The sequence below is a fragment of the Hibiscus syriacus genome, unplaced genomic scaffold, assembly GCF_006381635.1.
Source record: "Hibiscus syriacus cultivar Baekdansim isolate YM2019G1 unplaced genomic scaffold, ASM638163v2 tig00004041_pilon, whole genome shotgun sequence".
In the NCBI taxonomy this organism is placed as follows: Eukaryota; Viridiplantae; Streptophyta; class Magnoliopsida; order Malvales; family Malvaceae; genus Hibiscus; species Hibiscus syriacus.
Genome location: NW_024061995.1, coordinates 436,591 through 458,543, shown reverse-complemented (window position 1 = coordinate 458,543; position 21,953 = coordinate 436,591). Strand labels below are relative to the sequence as shown.

The following is a 21,953-nucleotide window of genomic DNA, read 5'->3' as shown; positions in this document are numbered from 1 at the left end:
ATTTCTTTTATATAGTTTTACCCTTTATTTTTTCTTATTTTCTTTATGATTTCGTGGTGTATGACTAGAAGTAACCCTGACAAGCCATTAGAACCAGTTGAACCTGAGATTGAGAGGCTCTTTAGGAGAAGAAGACGTGTTCAACGTGCAAATATGTACCAAATCGGAAATCCAAGCATTGGTCATGAGGAGGATCAGAATGCCGAGGCAAATCCATTTGTTGGGAATGCACCCAGACCTTGTGCCATTCGTGATAACTTAAACCCGATTTTAGACGATTTAAATCCTGGAATTGTGGCACCAGAGATTCAGGCAGCCTACTTCGAGCTCAAATCGATCATGTTTAATATGTTGAACTCTATAGGACAGTTTGGGGCATGCCAAATGAAGATGCGAGGCAATATATTCGTAACTTCTTGGAGGTGTGCGATTCTTTTTGCCAAAAAAGAGTACACGAAGATGTTCTGAAATTAAAGCTATTTCCATATTCTCTGCATGACCGAGCAAGGGCTTGGTTGAGTGGCATTCTCGCGGGTTCAATGGAGTCGTAGACTGATCTGTGCAAAAAAAAAATTGTTGTGATATAATCCTCCAAACATGAACACCCAATTAAGGAATTACATTGCTTCTTTTCGTCAAGATGATGATGAGTCGATGTATGAATGTTGGGATCGATACAAAGGATTGCTTCGCAAGTGCTCAAATCATGGTTTTCAAGATTGGACACAATTGGTGATGTTCTACAATGGAGTAAATGCACCCGCGAGGATGATGTTAGATGCCTCAGCAAATGGGACGCTGCTTGACAAATCACCAACATATGTATTTGACATTATGGATAAGATTTCCACTAATGATTATCAGTTTCCATCCACACGGCTTGGAGTTGGGTGCAAGTCACACGGAGCTTTCGAGCTAGATTCTAAAGATAACGTGTCCGTCCAACTTGCTGCTATCACCAACATGTTGAAGAATTTGCAAAAGCCAAGTGAGGTGAGAAAAGTGAAGGCAGCTCATTCAACATGTTTATTATGCCACGACAATCACAATGAGAGTAACTGTCCAACCAATCAAGAATCTATCAACTTTGTAGGCAACTTCAATCGAGGCAACAACAACCCTTATTCCAACATATATAATCCTGAATGGCGTCAACATCCAAACTTTTCATGGGGAAATCAAGGAAACAACAATGCTCTCGGCAGCAGAATTACAATGACTCCCAGAATTATCAATCGAATATGCCATGGCATAATTCTAACAAGGGAAGGCCATCTTCATCAAACACTAGTTCTTTGGAAGCCACAATGCAAGAGTTTATTGCAACAACGAAGACAATGCTGCAAGATCATGCGACCTCCATCAAAAATCAAGGGGACCTGCTTCAGAGCCATAGTTCGTCGCTGAGGGCGCTGGAGAGTCAGGTTGGTCAAATTGCCACAACATTACAAGAACGTAGACTAGGACATTTGCCGAGTGACACTAAAGTCACCAAACCTCATGGCAAGGAGACCTGCAGTGTGCTAACCCTCCGAAGTGGTACACAAATTAATGTCGAAGACAAGTTTGGGGGAAGACCGAATGATGATTCACCCCCTATAATTGTGCAAGTGATCGAGAAGTGCTACAAGAAGCACCAATAGAAGAGGATAAGGATGAGGGTTCGTCAAGTAAAGAAACTGAGGGGGCAAATAAAAATGCCAAGGTAACTTCTGTTCGTACCCCGTCAGTACAGGAAGCCAGACCCCCACCTCCCTTTCCGCAAAGACTGAAGAAGCATAAAGAAGATATCCAGTTTAAGAAGTTCGTTGACATCCTGAGTCAACTGCAAATCAATGTTCCTTTTTTGGAGGCCATAGAACAAATGCCAACATATGTTAAGTTTTTCAAAGAAATTGTTACCAAGAAGAGAAAAGTAGAGCAGTACGAGACAATTGTCACGGCAAAAGAATTTTGCTCTTCATTAACTAAGCTGCCACCAAAGAGAAATGATCCAGGCAGTTTTATCATCCCATGTTCGATGGGAGGCAAATTTGTTGGGAATGCACTATGTGACCTTGGCTCAAGCATAAACTTGATGCCTAAGTCAATATTCGTGAAGCTTGGGATAGGAAATGCGAGACCCTCATATGTCATCTTGCAATTAGTCGATCGTTCACATGCGCGTCTTGAAGGGCGGATTGAAGATGTCATTGTGCGGGTTGACAAATTTGTTTTTCCTGTCGATTTTCTGATTCTGGACTGTAAGGTTGACGCCACAGTACCCATCATCTTGGGGAGGTCATTCCTAGCTACCGATCATATTCTCATCGATTGTGAGAGGGGCGAGCTGACCATGCGAGTGGCCGATCAACATGTTACTGTGAATGTCTTCCGATCTCTCAAGTATATGGATGATTCTGAAGAATGCCAGAGCATTTTTGAAGTAGATACAGTAATTGTAAAGGAAACAGATCCATTTTTCCAAGACAATTTCATTCAGCTAGACCTTGATGAGAGGTTATTCGAAGACTTAAAGGCTGAAGAGCCTAATGATTTTTCTATAGAGGAACAACAGGCTAGCTTCCTCAAAGCTAGCCCAGGTAAGCATTTTGAACCTCTTAACTTTGACGAGTTTGTTCCTTCTAAACCCTCATTACAGCATGCACCTACCCTAGAACTTAAGAATTTGCCACAACATCTTAAATATGCTTATCTGGGTAGTAATGAAACTTTGCCTGTGATTATTTCCTCTGCCCTTACTCCTAACCAAGATTCTAGTTTGTTAAGTGTTTTGTCACAGCATAAGAAAGCATTGGGATGGACGATGGCATATCTGAAGGGAATAAGTCCCAACTATCTGCATGCACAAGATTCTACTGGAAGAATACCACGACAAATCCATAGAGCCACAGCGCAGATTGAACCTAATCATGAAGCAAGTTTTGATGAAAGAGATTCTCAAATGGCTTGATGCTGGAGTGATTTACCAAATTTTGGATAGTTCTTGGGTGAGTCTCATTCAATGCATGCCAAAGAAGGGAGGTATGACTGTGGTGACAAGTGGAGACAATGAGTTGTTACTTACACGCACAGTCATTAGGTGGCGAATCTGCATGGACTACCGCAAGCTCAACAATGCCACCAATAAGGATCATTTCCCTTTACAGTTCATCGATCAAATGCTGGATCGACTTGCTGGCAAGGCATATTATTGTTTCTTGGACGGATACTCGGGGTATAATCAAATTGACATCACACCAGAGGACCAAGAGAAGACAATGTCCCTATGGCACTTATGCTTTTCGAAGAAAGCCTTTTGGACTCTGTAATGCCCCGACAACTTCTCAGCGCTGCATACAAGCCATATTTTCAGACATGGTTGAGGATTTTCTGGAAATTTTTATGGATGATTTTTTTGTTTCTGGAGATGACTTTCAAAAATGCCTCGGCAATTTGGCAAAGGTACTGAAGCGATGCGAGGATGCCGATCTCGTGCTGAACTGGGAAAGTGTCACTTCATGGTGACCGAAGGCATTTTTTAGGCTATAAAATCTCTGCAAGGGGCATTGAGGATGACAAAGCCAAGATTGAGGTGATCGAGATGCTACCCCCACCAACTTCTGTCAAGGGCATTCGTAGTTTCCTTGGACATGCTGGATTTTATAAACGATTCATCAAGGACTTCTCCACGATATCCAAGCCCTTGTGCACCCTGCTACAATAGAACCAGTCATTATTGTTCAATCAGAAATGCCATGGCGCATTCACAGAGCTGAAGCAAAGAATTATCTCTGCACTGATAATAGTTCCCCCCAGATTGGACGTCACCATTCGAATTAATGTGCGACGCAAGTGATTTTGCCGTAGGGGCTGTGCTTGGGCAACGTAGAGTAAAATCTTTCATGTTATTTATTATGCTAGCCATACCTTGAATGAGGAACAATTAAACTATACTACTACTGAGAAAGAATTACTTGTCATGGTATTTTCATTTTACAAGTTTAGGTCATACTTGATAGGCACCAAAGTCATAGTTCACACTGATCACTCAGCTATAAAATATTTAGTGAGCAAGAAAGATGCCAAGCCTAGACTTATTAGGTGTATACTACTACTGCAAGAGTTCGACTTAGAGGTAATCGATAGGAAATGTACTGAAAACCAGGTTGCATATCATTTGTCTAGGCTAGAAAACATTTCAGAATGCCATGACATTTTTTATATTAAGGAAGAATTTCCTGATGAGAAAATCTTATATGCCACGACAATTCCATGGTACGCTGACCTCGTTAATTTTCTTGTTAGTGGTGTTTTTCCATATGAATTGAACAGCTAGAGCAAAAAGAGGTTTCTGCATGATGTCAAGTTCTATTTTTGGTATGAGCCATACTTGTTCAAGCAATGTGCCGATCAAATGATTCGACGGTGTGTCCCCGAAGAGGAGCAACGTGATATCTTACACCATTGCCACACAACACCATGTGGAGGGCATTTTAGAGGTGCGAGGACTACTGCCAAGGTCCTCCAATCAGGCCTGCGACAGATGCCAGCGTACTGGGAACATTTCTAGACGACACGAAATACCGATGCAAAATATTTTGGAGATATAACTATTTGATGTTTGGGGCATAGATTTTATGGGACCGTTCCCATCTTCTTTTAGAAAATTATACATTTTACTCGCAGTGGACTATGTATCCAAGTGGGTTGAAGCGATTGTGACACCAAGGAATGACTCGAAGACGGTGCTCAAGTTCCTTCACAAGAACATTTTCACTCGATTTGGAGCACCAAGAGCCATTATCAGTGGCGAGGGCACCCACTTTGACAACAAGATAATAGCCAAGGCATTACAGAAATACGGAGTGCGACATAAAATTGCCACTGCATACCACCCACAAACAAATGGGCAAGCTGAAGGGTTCAACCGTGAAGTCAAGCAGATTCTCGAGAAGGTAGTGAACCCTCGAAGGAAAGACTGGTCCCCAAAACTCGATGAAGCACTCTGGGCATACCGGACGGCATTTAAAACACCTTTGGGAATGTCACCCATCAAGATGGTATTTGGAAAAGCTTGTCACCTGCCAGTTGAGCTAGAACATGAGGCATACTGGGCAATCAAGAAGCTGAACTTCGATGCACAACTAGCTGAGGAGAAACGACTGCTCGATCTGAATGAAATAGAAGAGTTTCGAGCACAAGCATATGAAAATACCAAGTTATTCAAGGAAAAAACGAAGAAGTGGCATGACAAAATGCTTTTGCCATGGCAAACTGAAGCCACGATGGTCGAGACCATTTGAAGTCTACCATGTTTACCCGTATGGCGTTGTGGATATCAAGAACATGGATGATGGGTCCATCTTTAAAGTCAATGGCCTGCGCCTGAAGGCATACCAAGGAGTCCCACCATTGCGCGACAAGACTGCACTTCTCTTGCATAAAGTTGATACTGGCCCAACATCTTAAGGATGCCGTGACATTTTAAAATTACTCTTGTGTAAATAAATATTTATTTCACTTCCTTTTAATCAGCTATTTTATTTTTCTTTACAAGGTTAGGGTCCATACAACCTTCAACCGTACCAGCATCAGATTCTGAACACTCCAGCACCACATAATTTTAGAAGCGCACCCGTTGCACAATCATCGCGCCACCACAAGCATGAAGTCAAGGTACCTTGCATTGCATTGCATTTCATAGCATGTAGTCTAGTTTTACCTTAGTTTTTAGTAAGCATTGAGGATAATGCTTCTCTCAAGTTTGGGGGAAGTAGGGTTCTCCAATCATTGCATGATAGTGTTAGTAAAATAAATTTGCCATGACATTAGTAAGTCCTGAATAGTTTGCTAGAAGTAGTTAATGATGCCCGATGATGAAGAATTCTTGATGGCTAGGATATATTGTACATGACTGGTTGAGGATGATAGAACCAACTCTAGGACTTGCTTCTTTGAAACCCTTGAATACACGATTGTATGCTTTCCATGCTTGAGAAACTTAGAAATTTTTTATAAGAGAATTATTAAATATCGTGGCATAAAACTTTGAATGATGAAAACCCCATAAAAAAGGGAATGAAGTTGTGAATAAATGTCTCGGTATATCTGTAGAGAGACACTCCGCTATGCCACGGTATTTTCTGGAAACTGCAGTTAAATAAATGGCAGCTATGGCATATGAGTGAATGAAAGAAGTCACGGAATGGCACTACCTGACTACCTCGGGGGTAGAAGGTATGCTCTTTTTCACTTAGAGTGTGGGATGGTAGGAGTGATGGGCTCTTAGAGTGTGGGATGGTATGAGTGATGGGCTGACTCCTCTCGTAGCATAATTAATGAAAGAAAAGAAAACAATGTGGAGTACAAATTTGTAAATGTCGTGGCAAATTAAAAAAGCTTGCTTAGAAAATTTTTAGGTTTATTAAGCATGGACTGGATACAAACACGCACACACTCATACAAAGGATCTTTCCCTAGGGGACAATACTTGATTTCTCGAACTAGTCAAGCATGTTGAAGCCAGATGTTGAGGGCTGAAATTTTATCCCATATAACTATTCTGCTTCTGAACTTGCCATGGTATTTTTTATTTTGCTTAATATTATCCATTGCTTGAGGACAAGCAATAGCTTAAGTTTGGGGGTATGATAACTCCGTAAAAAGGTCATATTTTGGGACCTTTTCACTTAAGTTATTGAATGTCTAAGATCTCATTTAGGACCATGTAGATGCATTTAGGAACATATATTTACATGTGGTGGAATTCGTTTTGCCGTGATATTTTATTTTGTCATCAGTGCTGCTTTATGGGGAAGGTGTTTGTCTAATGATGTGCAGAAATTGAGAGCAAGGAAAAGAGAAAAGGAAATGTCATGACATTAAGAGACTGCTGAGTAGAAATGAAAATGCCAAGTTGGATTGGCATTTCGAAAACGAGCAAAAAGTGAGAAGATATTTTTGAAGTCAGTTGTCCCCCATTTTCACCAAGAACGAGAAATCCACCTGGATTAGCATTGCACAGGCCATGCTACACCATGCCGACCATGCTGCCCATGCTGCAGATGTCAGGTGCTCAGCCAACCACCCAGTATATGTCATTTCCAGATTCCCATGCTGGACGACTTCCCAATCCTCACGAGAATCAAGCAAAGTTGGGGGTATCCTAGGAATTTCAACACCAATTTCTAAGGTTTTTTCTCCCCTTATATATAGAGGATGAAGCCACAATGAGAAGGACTTTTGGTCCCATGCCAATTTGAGCTTAAAATTTAGAGAGAGAAGGTCTTACTTTTCTCAGTTAATCCTACTTTTCGTGGCATTTCTCCTTGACAAGCCTAAGGGAGTGGCGTTCTAAGCATCCAAAAGGAGCTAGATCGCTGGGAGCAGTTCTTGGTGACCGAAGAAAGCATTTGGCAGTGCACATTGAAGGCTTTTTCTCCTCCCCTTAGTTCTTTGCTTTCATATATTTTGTTATTGGGTTGTAAGGAACGAATGAAACTTGCTTTGTGCTTGTTTATTTTGAACCCCACCATGAACTAATCCTATTTGGTGGGAGTTTGCTTGGATGTTTAAGTTTTTATTTCAATGAATGGTTGTCTTTCTATGCTTCAATCTGTTTTGTTTATGAAACTTAATGCCTTAAGATTGTAGGAGCTACGAGAGTAACCTTTCCTTAGGAGGTCTGGAGGGTTCGAGAGAATGAGTTGGCAAATTATCCTTAGTGTTCGAGAGAAACTAGGGAGGAACTATATAAATAAGGGGTTCTAGGTAGTAACTAGGCCTAATCCACCTTAGAGATAAGGTTAGGATTTCATTCGACTAAAAGGAGTTGTGCAAAAATGATAGGTTAGATGTTAATGCTGCCACAAAAAGGTATTGCCGAGACATATCCTGTTATCTGGACCAATATGATCACTTCAGGGGTTTACGCCAATCGGTTATGCCAGAGCATCTTTAATCTATCGAGTCCCTTACTAGAGATAGCATAGGGCACTTTAGTAGACTCTGTCGGGCAAGCTAGGCAAAGAAGAAATATCATTAAGAGAAATAAAATTAGATTTTTCCAGTGACTCATATTACTCACTTCCATAGTAGCTTGTCGTGTGAGAAAGCTAAAGTCTTATTAATCAAATCGTATATTTATATTTTATTTTGCCTTGACATTTCCATTTGTTTGCACTTATCATAATTGAATTTGCCACGATATTTCATCCAACTTGCCACGACATATTCAATTACGACCACACTACCACCATTCTATTTTCACATCATTCATTCCATTTTGCCACAACATTCTCATTTGTGTATACCATCACTAACTTTACTTAGATGACAAAGTAAAGTGCCTTGACAAACCTATTTGATTTCCCCAATTCCCTGTGGAGACGATACTCAACTTATCACTGTATTACTTGTTTGATTGTGTATACTTGCACATATATCCGCACCCATTTATAGTACTCACAAATAGCGGACATAAGTCGATAGCTGCACTGGTACAATTCTTTTAGCCTGAAAAGATGAGTAACAGAGTGAGCTTTGGAAAGCTCAGTAATATAGAACTACCAAATGATGCTGAAGAACGTGTAGATACATATAAACATATATTTTCTTATTAGTTCCAAACATCTATGGATTTTCATGCAGAGCATAGATCCTACTGATATTTCAGATAGTAACGGACAATGAGTTTTCAGTTCAGATGAAAATATTTCGGATGTCTAGGTTCAGGAGATCAGAATAGGTTATCTAGTGTGTTCCCGTAAAACCAGTAAAAAGATACAGATCTTTTAAAACATATATATATATCCCCATCCATCACGTACAAAATGTGTAGGTTCCCTAGAACCATACAACCCCGTCACGTCCAGTAAGGCCCTGAGCACAAAGCCGATGAGCCTCCAGGTATTCTTCCTCCAACAATACCCCCAAATAAAACATGTTCTGTCCGTAAAAGAATATATAAAAAATCAAAACATAATTCATGTCAAGTATCATATCAAAATCTAGGTCAAGTATCAGATCAGAATCCAAGTCAAGTATCAGATCAAAATCCATTTCAGATATCAGATCAGAATCCATGTCAAGTGTCAGATCAGAATTCAAATCGAAAATCAAATAAAATATTCATGTGAGTAGGGAACACACCAGAATTTACATATATTATTCAAAGATATTGGATAATCTTAACAGGTAGAGAACACAGATCTTCAGTATACCGATAGAATATCAGAATTCATAATCACTATTGGAAGAGTTCAATTCATCAATTATTCATAATGAAACTTGAGTTGATAAGGAAGAAATGAGGGTTCATGACATTTACAGTCAGTGTCGATCTATCAGACTATTGAAATAACTCAAGTTTAACAACTCCAGAATTAATGCATGTTGATCGGTTCATTCTTTGTCCTTCAGGTATTCATTCTTTAATAACAACAATTAATGTGCATAAATCATCTTTGGAGTCATCGCTGAATGGGTCTTCCAAGGGTCTTTCTTTCACTTCCACACTTTAACGATATCATGAAATGCTGACATACTTGATTTTTGGTTCATAACCCATAGTAATTGTACATTATGTAACCTCATCTGAGTTTCCAGACTTATCCAAATCACTTACTTAATCCTCAGTCATTGAGGTTACTTAGTTCATTTAGCAGTCAAGTCTATTCCAGTTAATTCGGGGTTTTCTAGGGTAATCCAGACGTTTCTGAATTTCAGATACATATTGTACTTCCGTTCAATTCAATTTGGTCTCCGTGGTTGATTTGTCTAACGAATATCCATTTCTTATTACCAAATGCGATCTAGAGTTGAGTTGAGCTTAATACTTTCAAAATTATCATCGAGCTAAACTTGAGTAGACGAACACGCATTCAAGTAATATCTATACAGTTCAGGTACTGACATATCATTGAGGTTGATCAACTCACTTAAGTTGTGTTCCATAACTTTTAAGGGTAGTACAACATCCATGTTTATTTGGATTCCTTAATTAATCCAAAACATTTACTTAGTCTAGGCCATAAGGGCATTTTGGTGCTCAATGTTTTTCTATTCATTTCAAAGCTTGAAGAAGTTTATTCATTCTTGGGCTTGGTGATATTCTTGAGTCTTCCATTACAGGGGTATTCTGGTCATTTTATATATCCATTGTATTATAATCATTTACTTCTGTACGATCTTATTATTTAATTCAAACGTATCATCTTTTCCAGACCTTTTGAACAATTCTGACAAAAGAGCACCCTCAATAATTTATTCTTAACTCAGAGATTTCCATGTCAATTGTTTTCTCAGAAGTTACCAATAGGTTATCAGGAACTTTCTGCACAAAGACGGGATCTTAACAATTAAATATGTAATTTATCGAGTTAAGTACAAATCTTCAAAGTACTTTCTCATTCATGATCAACTCGGACTATCTTTACTTCTCAAGGGCATTTTTGTAATTTCTTAACCAGATAACTTCGGTATTAACTCTTAACGAAAATAATTATAATATAGAGATTCTATGGTTAATTGCTTTCCCGAACATTCTCTGAGCTTGAAATGATTCCTTAACAGACTTCTAGATTCTTGCCCAAAACCCTCTTGGGGTTAAAAACCGGTTATCCATATTTCCTAAACAAAACTAGCATATCTTATGCACATCAGTAATTTTTACCGGATCAATATGTCTTTTCAGAGTTATTAACCAACTTCTAGGGACAATTCTTGTCATCTTACAACATAAGGGTATTTTCGTAATTTTACCCAACCAGAGTATTTTCATAATTTCTCATCTGAGTACCTTTAATATTTAACCTTTGTTGATATAAAATATAAGTTACTAATCCAGGGCTGATTTCTTTATCACTAATCACAAAACTTGTAATTTAATTCTAACAATCCCTCAATCTCTTATATTAGTCATTCGATCTGTATTCAGTTACCGAATTTCTACCGCATTTATATCGAGTGTATAAATTAATCAACTCCACAAAAGTGACCAACACTATCTTATTCATGCATTTACCAATATCAACATGTTCCATAAAGCATAAAGAGGTAGTAAAATATTACCTCAATTTTAATGTCATACTGATCAACTATTAAATTCCATTTGAACGCCCTCGATTTTGAAATCAACTTCCAATAATCCCTCAGATGCATATCAACAACAATTACATAAAAAAGGAGCTTAATTCCGAAAAATAGATCGAATCGGGAGATAAATCAATCAAAAACAGCTTACCGGGTTTGAATTTGACGAAACAGTCTTCGGATTCAGAACGTCGAAAAAAAATAATATATGAATTTTTGAAAATTGACTTTTCTGTCAAAGTCAACGGGTTTGACTGGCAATTTCGAGGCTTTCAGGTCCAAATTTCAAAAAAAAACGGACTACGAAATCGAACTCAGGACGTCGAATAATATCAGGATAGGTATACCCGAAAAAAGTCAACGCCGGTCAAAGTTCTGGTCAACGGTGGTCAACGCCGGTTAACAGTCAAAGCATGTCAACGGTCAACAGTCAACAGTTTTACACAAATATCACCATAACAAAAATTAATTACAAAATTAGCACCCTTTTAATAATATTTACAAAACTAGCACTCGAGTTTTACACAAATATCACCCTAACATGAATTAATTTTAAGGCATTTTGAGACACTTACCAAGCTCGGTTCACAATTTTGAACAGTGGAGAGTTCGATACCGAAACGTGGAAAACTTTGACTTTCTCACCCCTCCACGCGTCGGCGACGACGGAGACCACCGGTGGACTCGGAACGATGCAAGGAACACGATGGTGCGAGAGGTGTCGAAAACGGATGGTCGGATCGTCGTGAATCGACGGAAAACCAACTGAAATCGAGTTAAAACCGACGATACTTCCAACTGAAATTAACGACAAACGATGACAATTCACGACAAAATGTTTGAGGGGTTTTGTTCATCGGTCGATAACGAACACGATAGTGGTTTCAGTTCGTCAAACGGACGCCGGACGGTAAGTAGATCGGAGTGGAAAGGAGGGTCAACCGGGAAAGGGAAATAGGAAAACATTCTGGAATCTGATCGAGGAAGGGGTTTATAATTCATCCCATAAAAAATGAGTAAACCATGAGTTTAGTCACTGAAGTTCCTGTACTTCTTAAAATGGTCTGCCAACTTTACGATTTTACAATTTAATCCCCAATTTCTTCCAAAATACCAATTTAAAATCAATACTTTATAATTTTTAAAATTTAGCCCCTAAATTGAGGTGTTACAATTTTGAATTACCAAAAATAATTATGAAATTATATATATATTTTTTACAAATATTAATAATATATCTAGTTCTTGAATGAATGGATTTTGAATTATTTGTTTTAGCTAGTTCTTGGAAATGAATGGATTTCAGTCTAATTCTTTGATCATTGTTATACTGTGGATTGTTTTTGGAAGAACAATAAAATATTTGTGACGATGTGATTGAATTTTTCTCTTCGGTGGGTGCTGTTAGATTGACAGCGAAAATCCTGTGGAAATGGTTCCCGTGATGACTGTAGAACCGGGATTCGGTGGACAAAATTTCATGGCAGAAATGATGGATAAGGTTTCATATCATTTCTCATTGTTCAGTTCCATTTCAGGCTTTCTAGATTTTATTTGAATGGCATTTTTTTTACTTGATTTGAAGGTGCGCGCCCTAAGAAAGAAGTACCCATCACTCGACATAGAGGTAATAAAGTTATTATCTTGTAATATTCGAGAACTTGATCATCGCTGATTATTCGAAACTACATATTCCTAGGAACATCACCTTCTTTCATTACCACAATGTTATTTTGCAATGACCCTTCATTTTAGATGAAGTATTGTTATCCAGCATATATATGAACATAGGTATGAAGATATGATCCTCTAAGGATCCACCAAATATGTGGATGAAACTCATATCCGACACACTCGAGTTTGAGTAACTTAGCTGAAACGACCAACTGTTAAAGCACTCCCAGTTTTGTTTCGCAGGTCGATGGTGGCTGAGGGCCTTCAACCATCGATATGGCGGCTTCAGCAGGAGCAAATTGCATCGTTGCCGGGAGTTCAGTATTTGGAACTCCAGAGCCAGGTGCAGTTATATCCCTTATGCGAAAAAGCGTTTCGGAAATAAGAAATGATAAAACAGTTTTACGTATGCGAGATAAAGCATTTGTGGGTTTTCATGAGAAATGTATACAGATTATAAAATAGATCGGCTTCACATGATAAATTCTGAAATTTAACAAAATGATACTAATTTTTATAATCCCATGCTGATCATTTACAAACTGCCCTGCATGATGTACATAAATGTATGTATGTAGATCATAACATCAGGAGTCTAAATTCATCAAAATTGATAACACCATCACCATTAAGATCAAACCGAGAAATCATCAATTTACAATCCTCTAAACTCCTAGGCTCACTCAATCTACCAAGCATCCTCTCCAAACTTTTTGGGGTAATAAACCCACAGCCAGCTTCCATTTCATACATCTTGAAAGCCTCTTTCAAATCCTTCATTCTATCTTCATCTCCAACTTCATCCACTAACCTCATGAAACCTTCCAGCCCCAACAGCCCATCACCGTCCGTATCCAAATCCTCTACCACCATCTCTGCCTCCACGAGCGACAATTCCCCTCCTATCGTGTTCACGCACCATTGAAGCTCCGCACCCTCTGGTATAAACCCACGGCTTGAGCTATAGCTTAAAAATCACACATTGTAGCGATTGAACCCTATATTATATACTTGCAAGAAACACAAAAACAAAACGGAAATTCTATAATTTGGGGTTGGCTATACAAAAAAAAGGTGATATACAATGAAGAATGGGAAAATGAAAGGTAATGGAGCACAAAAAGGAGTTTAAAAATGGATTAAAGTGGGAAATGAAAACATGTGTGGGCGCCTGCCGTACATGAGTTGAGGACCTTGCAGCTTCTTTTTCATGTTAAAAGAAGAGTTCTGACCTTTCAATATTCAATATCATGCATGCAGCAGGTGATTTTGGAAGAAACATATCTACATAATATTTTATATAGGATTATAACACGCAAAAATTATATAAATATACGAATTATTGAATTTAGAATAAAAAACTTAACATCCCTTTAATATATTCTTAGTATTTGTGTCGATGTATTGATTGTGTACAAAATTTTTATGTTTCATTAAAATAAATTTAATTTTAAAATTTTATGGTAATGCATTATCATTTAGTTAAATAAAAATATATAAATTTTATAGATTATTAATGTATTAGAATATATAAATTAAAATATTTGTAAATAACCAGGAAAGGGGCAGAAGAGCCGAAAGCTTCATTTTATTGATTGATGTAGTTTTCTTATAGTTGACTTATCAAATTTCCATGAAATTGAGCATTAGGGAAAATGGGAAATGGAATATTATATATTGAATTTTATTTTCTCAACTTCTTTAATTTGGTGTGCATGTGTATATTTATTGTTTGTATAATTGTATTTAAATGTTTATAAATTACAATTGAATTTGGTGTGCACATGTATATCTCTAAGTTGTATAATTGTACCTAACTAGAATATTATATATTGATTTTTATTTTATCAACTTCATGTTTATAATATCAAAGTTGATTGTCATCGACTTTTTTTATAATATTTCTTATGTTTTTATCAACTACGAAAAAAAAATCGAAGATCCAGGCGCCACGCTCATCAAGAAGAACAACACCCGCAGCGACCTCGTCTCCTTGAATATTAACCGCCCCGTCCACATTCGCTTTTATCTATCCACAAGGGGCAACCCACAATTGGCTGTGAGGAGATATGGACCTAGCCTGGTTTGAATTCCTGGGTGCACTAGGCGAGCTCCTTGCTTCAACAATGGTTGAAACCATTTGATGGTTGATGGAAAGAAGTAATAAGATTTCCATGATCAACAAAATTTTCAGCAACGAAAAAGTCACATCTTCTTTTCCAGAGTCTCCAACAAACGATTATAAATAAAATCGACCAATTGTTCTTGTTAATAGAGGCAATACCATGGCCATAGAGATTCAACCACATCCAATCCCGAAATAGCAAACCCATAAACACTCTTAATTCTTCAGGTTTGATCAAGTGATTCCAAATATCCCGAGCAAACCGACAATCTCGAAGTAAATGATCCACATCCTCATCTCTAAGATTGCACACTGGACACAAACCAGAATCTGACAGGTGTCTTCGCACTCGCTCCATATTCGTAAGAAGACTGTTTTGCAGGACCAACCAAAGGAAAACTTTGACACGTTGAGACACCTCAAACCTCTAAATAAGTTTCCAATTAAAGGTTTATTGTTCTTCAATATTCATATCTAAAGCTCTATAAGCTTATCTCATAGATAAAGCTCTAGAATCCTTCTAACGCTGGTAAAACCTCTGTTTTGCAGGTGTGCAATATCGTCATATTGCTGGTAAAACGTCTGTTTCCGGTCATTTTTCCAATTGTTTCAAATGTTCCGCAACTCCTGAATATCATTCTGTTTGAGGCTGATGAAAGCGTAGCCAACTAGGTCTGACACAGCTATCTTGCAAATTATCTCCTTTTTTCTTCTGAGTCTTTTCTGACCATAGCCGTACTTCTGCATTTTTATCTCTTGCATTAAAACCCCTTTGTCAAATAATGTAAACTATTCGGGTTTAACGAACATTTTGCGGATCAACACATCTTTAAATGATGCAAATGATAAAAATAAAATAAAACAAAAAATGAAAGGAAACAAGTTAGTGAGACAAAAACAATAATGAAAATAGAAATTAATACCCCTCATGATGTTTACCCTACATGTTTTTTGTTCCTACTCGGACATAATTTCTATCCCGCATGTTATTTTCTTGAGCGGATTCTAACTGTATATATTTCTAATTCGCATTATTTGAACATTATAAATAAAGCAAGAAATAAATCAATCATCCTAGGTTTTGAATGAAGTTTTGGGGTGGGCTTTAATTCCTTGCAGCATCACGATTTGGTTTTAAAAAATGTACTCGAGTTCTCATTGCCGGTGCCCCCTTAGGCTTGTCAGACCCCCAGTCTTAAGCCCATCACAGGCTCATGTGAACCAAGTTAAACTCGAGAGGATACATTCTCTTATGTCTGTACGGAGAATAAATTCACAAGAAGACATAAGGTATAACCGAAGGTTACTTGCTAGGCTTATACGAAGAATAAATTCCCACAAAGACGTTGCTTTCGCCCCCACTTAAAAATGGTTTCGAGCTCGGGTATAGAGCCTGAGATCATAAATGTCTTTTTAAAACATGCTGAAATCATTGGAAAACCGTTAGTTCAACTATTTATTTGAAAAATAACAATCAAAGGTAAATAACAAGGATCAAAAAGATGAATTATAATCCAAACTTACAACTTTCGCTTAGGAAGACAACTGGGAATCATTTTTGGCCTGACTCTCTTACCGTCCCCAGTGGAGTCGCCAAGCTATCGTAACTGCCCTGCGAGTGGTCCCAGAATCGAGTTTTGACTTAAATTGACACTGATAATTTCAAATTTGGTTGATCATACACCTTAACCTATCATTTGTCTGATCTATGACTTACCAAAAATTAGTCAGATTCGGGGGTCGATTACAATCAATGAAGGATTAACACCCTTACACTGCTCTTTCTGTACCAATTTAATTCCCCGGTTATCTTAATTGTGAAAAGTAAAAATTAAAATTTAAAAATTCAATCCGAATTACTTACCTTTGACAAACTTTAAAATAGCCTAAAAATGTAAATTTAATGTTCAACAAAAAAATAAGAAGGTTCATGGTATCGAATTAAAGAAACACAAATATTACAAAGGATTAAATTGAATTAATTCAAAATTCAAAGACAAAATTACAACAGATGACCAAAATGAATTATGCATCAAAACTTCAGAGACTGCAGAAACAATTTAAAAATTTAGTAATTACACAGAGGTCCCCCTATAAATAGCCAAAAAATACAAATTTCATTCATTTTTCAACTATTTCTCAAAACCAAACTCACCCAAACTATCTCTCAACTCTCCCAACTCCCTCTCTACATCCGGCCAAAAGCCGACCACCCACCGACGAAGCCCCGCGACCCGGATCACCGCTCTGACCACCGCCACCGGTGGCTGGAATCCTAAAAGCTAGCCTAAATCACTCATCTCAACACCCCAAAGTCGAACTCGAGCCCTAAATTTTCAAAACAAACCCCAAACAGCGTAGATCTAAAAAAACACTCGGCTCTTACTTTTTCTGATGTGTCTCTTCAACTTCCGGCGACTGTTCTTTTTTCTGAGCAAAAAACGTTGCTAGCCTTGATTTTTCTTGATTTTCGATGGGTATTCGAATGTTTCTTGCTAATTTGCGTGTTTGATACTTGATTGCTTTGATTGTTCGATTGCATGTATATATAGCCCCTCGACAGGGGTTGTTTCCCTTATCCCCGATTTGCTCGGGTTTGTTGCTGTTCGTGTTGGCCGGGAATCACGGGAAAATATTTGTACCCGATTTTGTTTCGATTTAATTGTGCTGCCTGTTTTGTGTTGATTGTTGCTTCGGTCAGTGTTTTGGGAAGTTTTCTCCTGAAATCGCGATTGAGAAAATATGGGAGTGATGTGCACCGACCATTTGCTTGCTGGTGGTATTATGTCTTCTAGAATGTTATGGGGCTTTCTTGACCGTTGGATTGCCTACAAATCCAATGGCCCAGGATTGGTTGTGCAAATGCCTTATACTTTAGGGTTTAAAAACCCTAGCCACCTTTGATATTGATAGTTTATTTTTTTTCCTTTAAATCGTGCAGTTCGCCGTTGTGCGACACTTGACTTGAGTGTGAAACCTTAACAAACTCCTCTACTGGGTCAGGTAAGTGGGTCTGTGTTTTGGACCTTGACTGGAGCTGGGTCATTGACTTTTGGACTTTGGACATAATTTTGATTTGGAAAATAATAATGATAAAAATTAAATAAAAGAAAAGAAAAGAAGATGATGATAATAATAATATACTATATATTAAAACTATATATCTTAAAAATTTATATATTATATATTATATTTTCAAAACCTGTATGATTTCAAAAATTATATATATTAAACATGTTTTCAAAAATATATAATAATTAATATACTATATATTATACCATATATATTTTTGAAAAATTATATTTTCGAAAATTATATTTTCAATATATATATATATATATATATGTTAAAACTCGGAACAAAGTCTCGGAAGAGAATGATTGTCTACACTATTTTATCCGGGTTTTGGGTCGGGTTCATGTCATGAAATTTCGTTTAAACGGGTACCCAACTACTCGAGTATCTTTCATTTGGTTTCAACAAAACTCTCGTATTATTCCTACCCCACACGAATATTTCTTGTTTTTAGATTATGAAATTAAAATGAATATTCTACGAAATACTAAATAGTCAATTCATGAATTAAATTTCTGGGTAATTATTCTTCAAATGTGTACAAAATTATTCAGTGCTTCTTTTCCTTATATAGTTTATTAGTTTTCAATTTCCTTCATGTAGAAATCCCTGTCCAAAATTCATTTCTAAGGTATCGTTTGATTCTATTCGAATAGGAAATAAATTACCATGATTAAGATCTTCATGCTGGGATGCTTTGGAAATTTTCTGTTCATCGTTGGAACCCAAATGCCTCCTTGTTTCATGGGTTGTGTTTGTCGATTGGTCTAATTATCAAAACCTACCAGTCGTTCGACGAAATGTCTGACCCATTTCTCTCGCTTATTTCACCGACTTTTAATTATAGTTTGTTGTCTTTTTCAACATAAAAGAATAGATTCAGATTACTATTTGACTTCTATATCGTTATTCCCAAACTGAATGATCATTAAAAATTCATATAAGGAGTTTTCTAAGTTTTTTGTTTTTTGTTTTGTTGTGAGTGAGAAAATGAAGAAGAAAACAGAGGACAAATCATGAGTCAGGACTAACGGACACCCTATTACTCAAATTAACAACAACAACAACAAAGTCATATTTTCATATGTAATGAGGTAATGGGAGGTAGGGTAGTAGGCTGCCCCAATATCAAGTTAATAGCAGCTTCCGTGGAAGATATCCGACAGTTAGAAAAATTAAAAGTAAAGATAGAAATGCCAATATATGGGTACACGACTTTTACGGGTCGGATCATGGGTCGAATTTTTAGTTCCCGAAAATTTCAAGTACCCAAAAATGCGATACTGAAATATGAACATTCATACTTAAGACTCCGGACTGATCTCTCAAATTGATAAGTACATACAATCACTTAAATATACGGTACTTATGTTGTGATATAATTAGTTGTTATATTATATATTAATCTATTTTAAATATTGCTGACTATTCTATTTAAGATTTCGAATATTATTATATTTTTTATTTATTTAATAAAATTAACTGTAATTATAGATTTAAAATTAAAAATAGATAGCTCTCATATATTTATTTTTTATCCATCATCTGATATAAAGTTAACATTTCATTCAGTATCATTTATAAATATGTTTTTTTTAATTTATAAGTAAACTTAACACGTATTAATGGTGTTGATTAATATATTAAAAACAACAGATAAAATAATAATTTATTAAATTATGACCCAAAAGGAACGCCAATACTAGAAGTTATATTATGTTAATCTACTTATTTATATAAAAAGGATAAGTTATTTATTTTGTTCATTTAATAAAATCTTATATAATATAATTTTTTATTGAGTAGTGAGTTTACTCAGATCAATGTTCACTAAATTATACTATATAATAATTTAATTACGCTCTATTGATTCCAGTTTTATGCTTCTAGAAAGCTGCTGTCCTGCAATGAAATCCACGTGTCACCTTCTAAACCTTTAACCATTTCCAAAGCTCCGGCAACTTTTCCGTTCCAAATGACAAACCACGCGGTGACAACACATCATTTTCACGCTCGCAAAACATAACCACATGATTTTTTCCAATCACCCAATCAACAAATAAAACGTCGACATCTGTCAGTTCCACGATTGTAATTTTCTCATCCAACAGTGGCATTTGTTTCTTCACCATCTCGAGAAAAAGGAAAGATCCTCCGCTCTTTCGTTAACCCTTTCCAAAGTTTTCCCTTTCTTTGAAAAAAAAATAAAAAATCATTTTCCCTAAAACCCTAAAGCCACCAATGACTTGCGTCCCCAAGCTCCGAGTTGCCGCCGCCGTTGTTTCTTCCTTCGTTAATCCACTCCGACATCGGATCCGGTCCTTTGGATCTGCCGCCGCCTTGGAGATCCCCTACGACGATGAATACTACGAGTACGATCAAGCTCACTGGGACCGGCGTTCAGCTCAGCCGAAGATTGACGTGGATGGGTCGGCGACAGAGAGGGGAGTACAGTGGGTGCTTATTGGGGAGCCTGGGGTCAAACGACATGCTTTTGCTGAGAGGCTGTCGAAGCTTCTAGAAGTTCCACATATTTCAATGGGTACTCTCGTTAGACAAGAGCTTAATCCCCGCTCTTCTCTTTACAAACAGGTCTATATTTTTTTCCTTTGTGAATAAATTTCGATCTTCTTTAAAGCTGGGTATTTCTTTGAGTTTTGGATCGTTTTTTTTTTTGCTTTAAAGGTTCCTGTAATATTGAGAAGATTTGTTTTTTAGGCGTAAAAGATTGCAAAATAAAATTTTAATTGATTGTCTAATTAATAATATAGTGAAGAACGCTAATGGGTTGGTGCCATTTGGGTTTAGATTGCAAATGCTGTGAATGAAGGGAAGCTTGTTCCAGAGGATGTAATTTTTGCTTTGTTATCTAAAAGACTTGAAGAAGGTTACTATGGAGGTGAAAATGGTTTCATTCTTGATGGGATTCCTCGTAACAGGATCCAAGCTGTAAGTCATCTATGATTCTGATGGTATTTGCAGCTATAGTTTCTCCATGTTTATATATACCCCTATTCAATTTAGGCTAATCAATCTCCTTTTGGTGCTAAGTTTTTGAATCTGAATGAACCTTTTTTTTGTTTAATGTTTAATCGAAATGCTTGTTCACTAGTTTTATTTGTGTTGCAGGAGATTCTTGATCAAGTTACTGATATTGATCTGGTTGTGAAATTTAAATGCACTGAAGAATATCTGTTGAAAAGTTCAGAAAGTGAAGTTCTTCACATAGGCCATTCCAAAGATGTAGGAACTTCCTGGAAAAAAATGTCCGTGCATATTCAGAGCAGGTAATAATATTCACTGTTGGATTACACCCATTGGTCTGCAGCATGTTATTTGTTAGCCCCTTTTTTTTATCACTCTTTGATTAGTGAAATGCATGTGTGAATGTGATAAACTATTAGATTCTTGAAATCGGGATCGAATGTCATAAACTTTTACTAGCCAACAAATCATTTTGATGTACATAGGCCAAGTCGGTGGAGGATTATTACAGTAGGCAAAAGAAGCTTCTCAACTTTCAGGTATCCGGAACACCGGCGGATGCATGGCAAGGTCTTTTGGCTGCATTACATCTCCAACATATTAATGCTCTCACTTCTTCACATAAGCTGACGTCGTGAACGTCCTTATTCTTGAAAACTAGTGTTTACTTTTGGTATTCCGGCATCATAGTAAATATGTAACTATTGAGTGATAGGCAAGTTTTTTAGTGTGGCAAACAACCTTTGTTGGATTTGCCTCTGAAGTTATGTTCCCCTTTTGTGAGTTACTATGCAGTTTGAAAGTATGTAATGTAGTTTTGGCCAAGGGCAGAGATGATCATTGTCCCATATAATCGCTTCTAATATAAGAATTGCTTTGTCTTCTTCATTTACGTTTACATTATTTTGTTTTTCAAATCAAAAGGCATAAAGCTACTACAAGTATGGTAAATCTTTGCTCTATTCAGAAATGCCTATATGGAATAACAAGCAGAAATTTACTTGCATATTTACTGCTCAAG

At 37.1% G+C, this 21,953-nt stretch overlaps 1 protein-coding gene and 2 pseudogenes across 1 annotated transcript; 2 read left to right on the top strand and 1 right to left on the bottom strand.

The window, feature by feature from the left end:
• The first annotated feature begins 7,019 nt into the window (after nucleotides 1-7,019).
• Nucleotides 7,020-13,212, top strand: LOC120187497 (annotated as a pseudogene).
• A 114-nt stretch (nucleotides 13,213-13,326) lies between these two features.
• On the bottom strand, nucleotides 13,327-15,230 carry LOC120187490 (putative calcium-binding protein CML19). Its single transcript, XM_039191201.1, has 2 exons — nucleotides 15,032-15,230; nucleotides 13,327-13,685 (listed from the first exon to the last, which is right to left on the bottom strand). Exons 1-2 carry the CDS (start codon nucleotides 15,228-15,230, stop codon nucleotides 13,327-13,329), a joined length of 558 nt encoding a protein of 185 aa, XP_039047132.1.
• Nucleotides 15,231-20,173: 4,943 nt separating this feature from the next.
• Nucleotides 20,174-21,701, top strand: LOC120187880 (annotated as a pseudogene).
• Nucleotides 21,702-21,953: the final 252 nt, after the last annotated feature.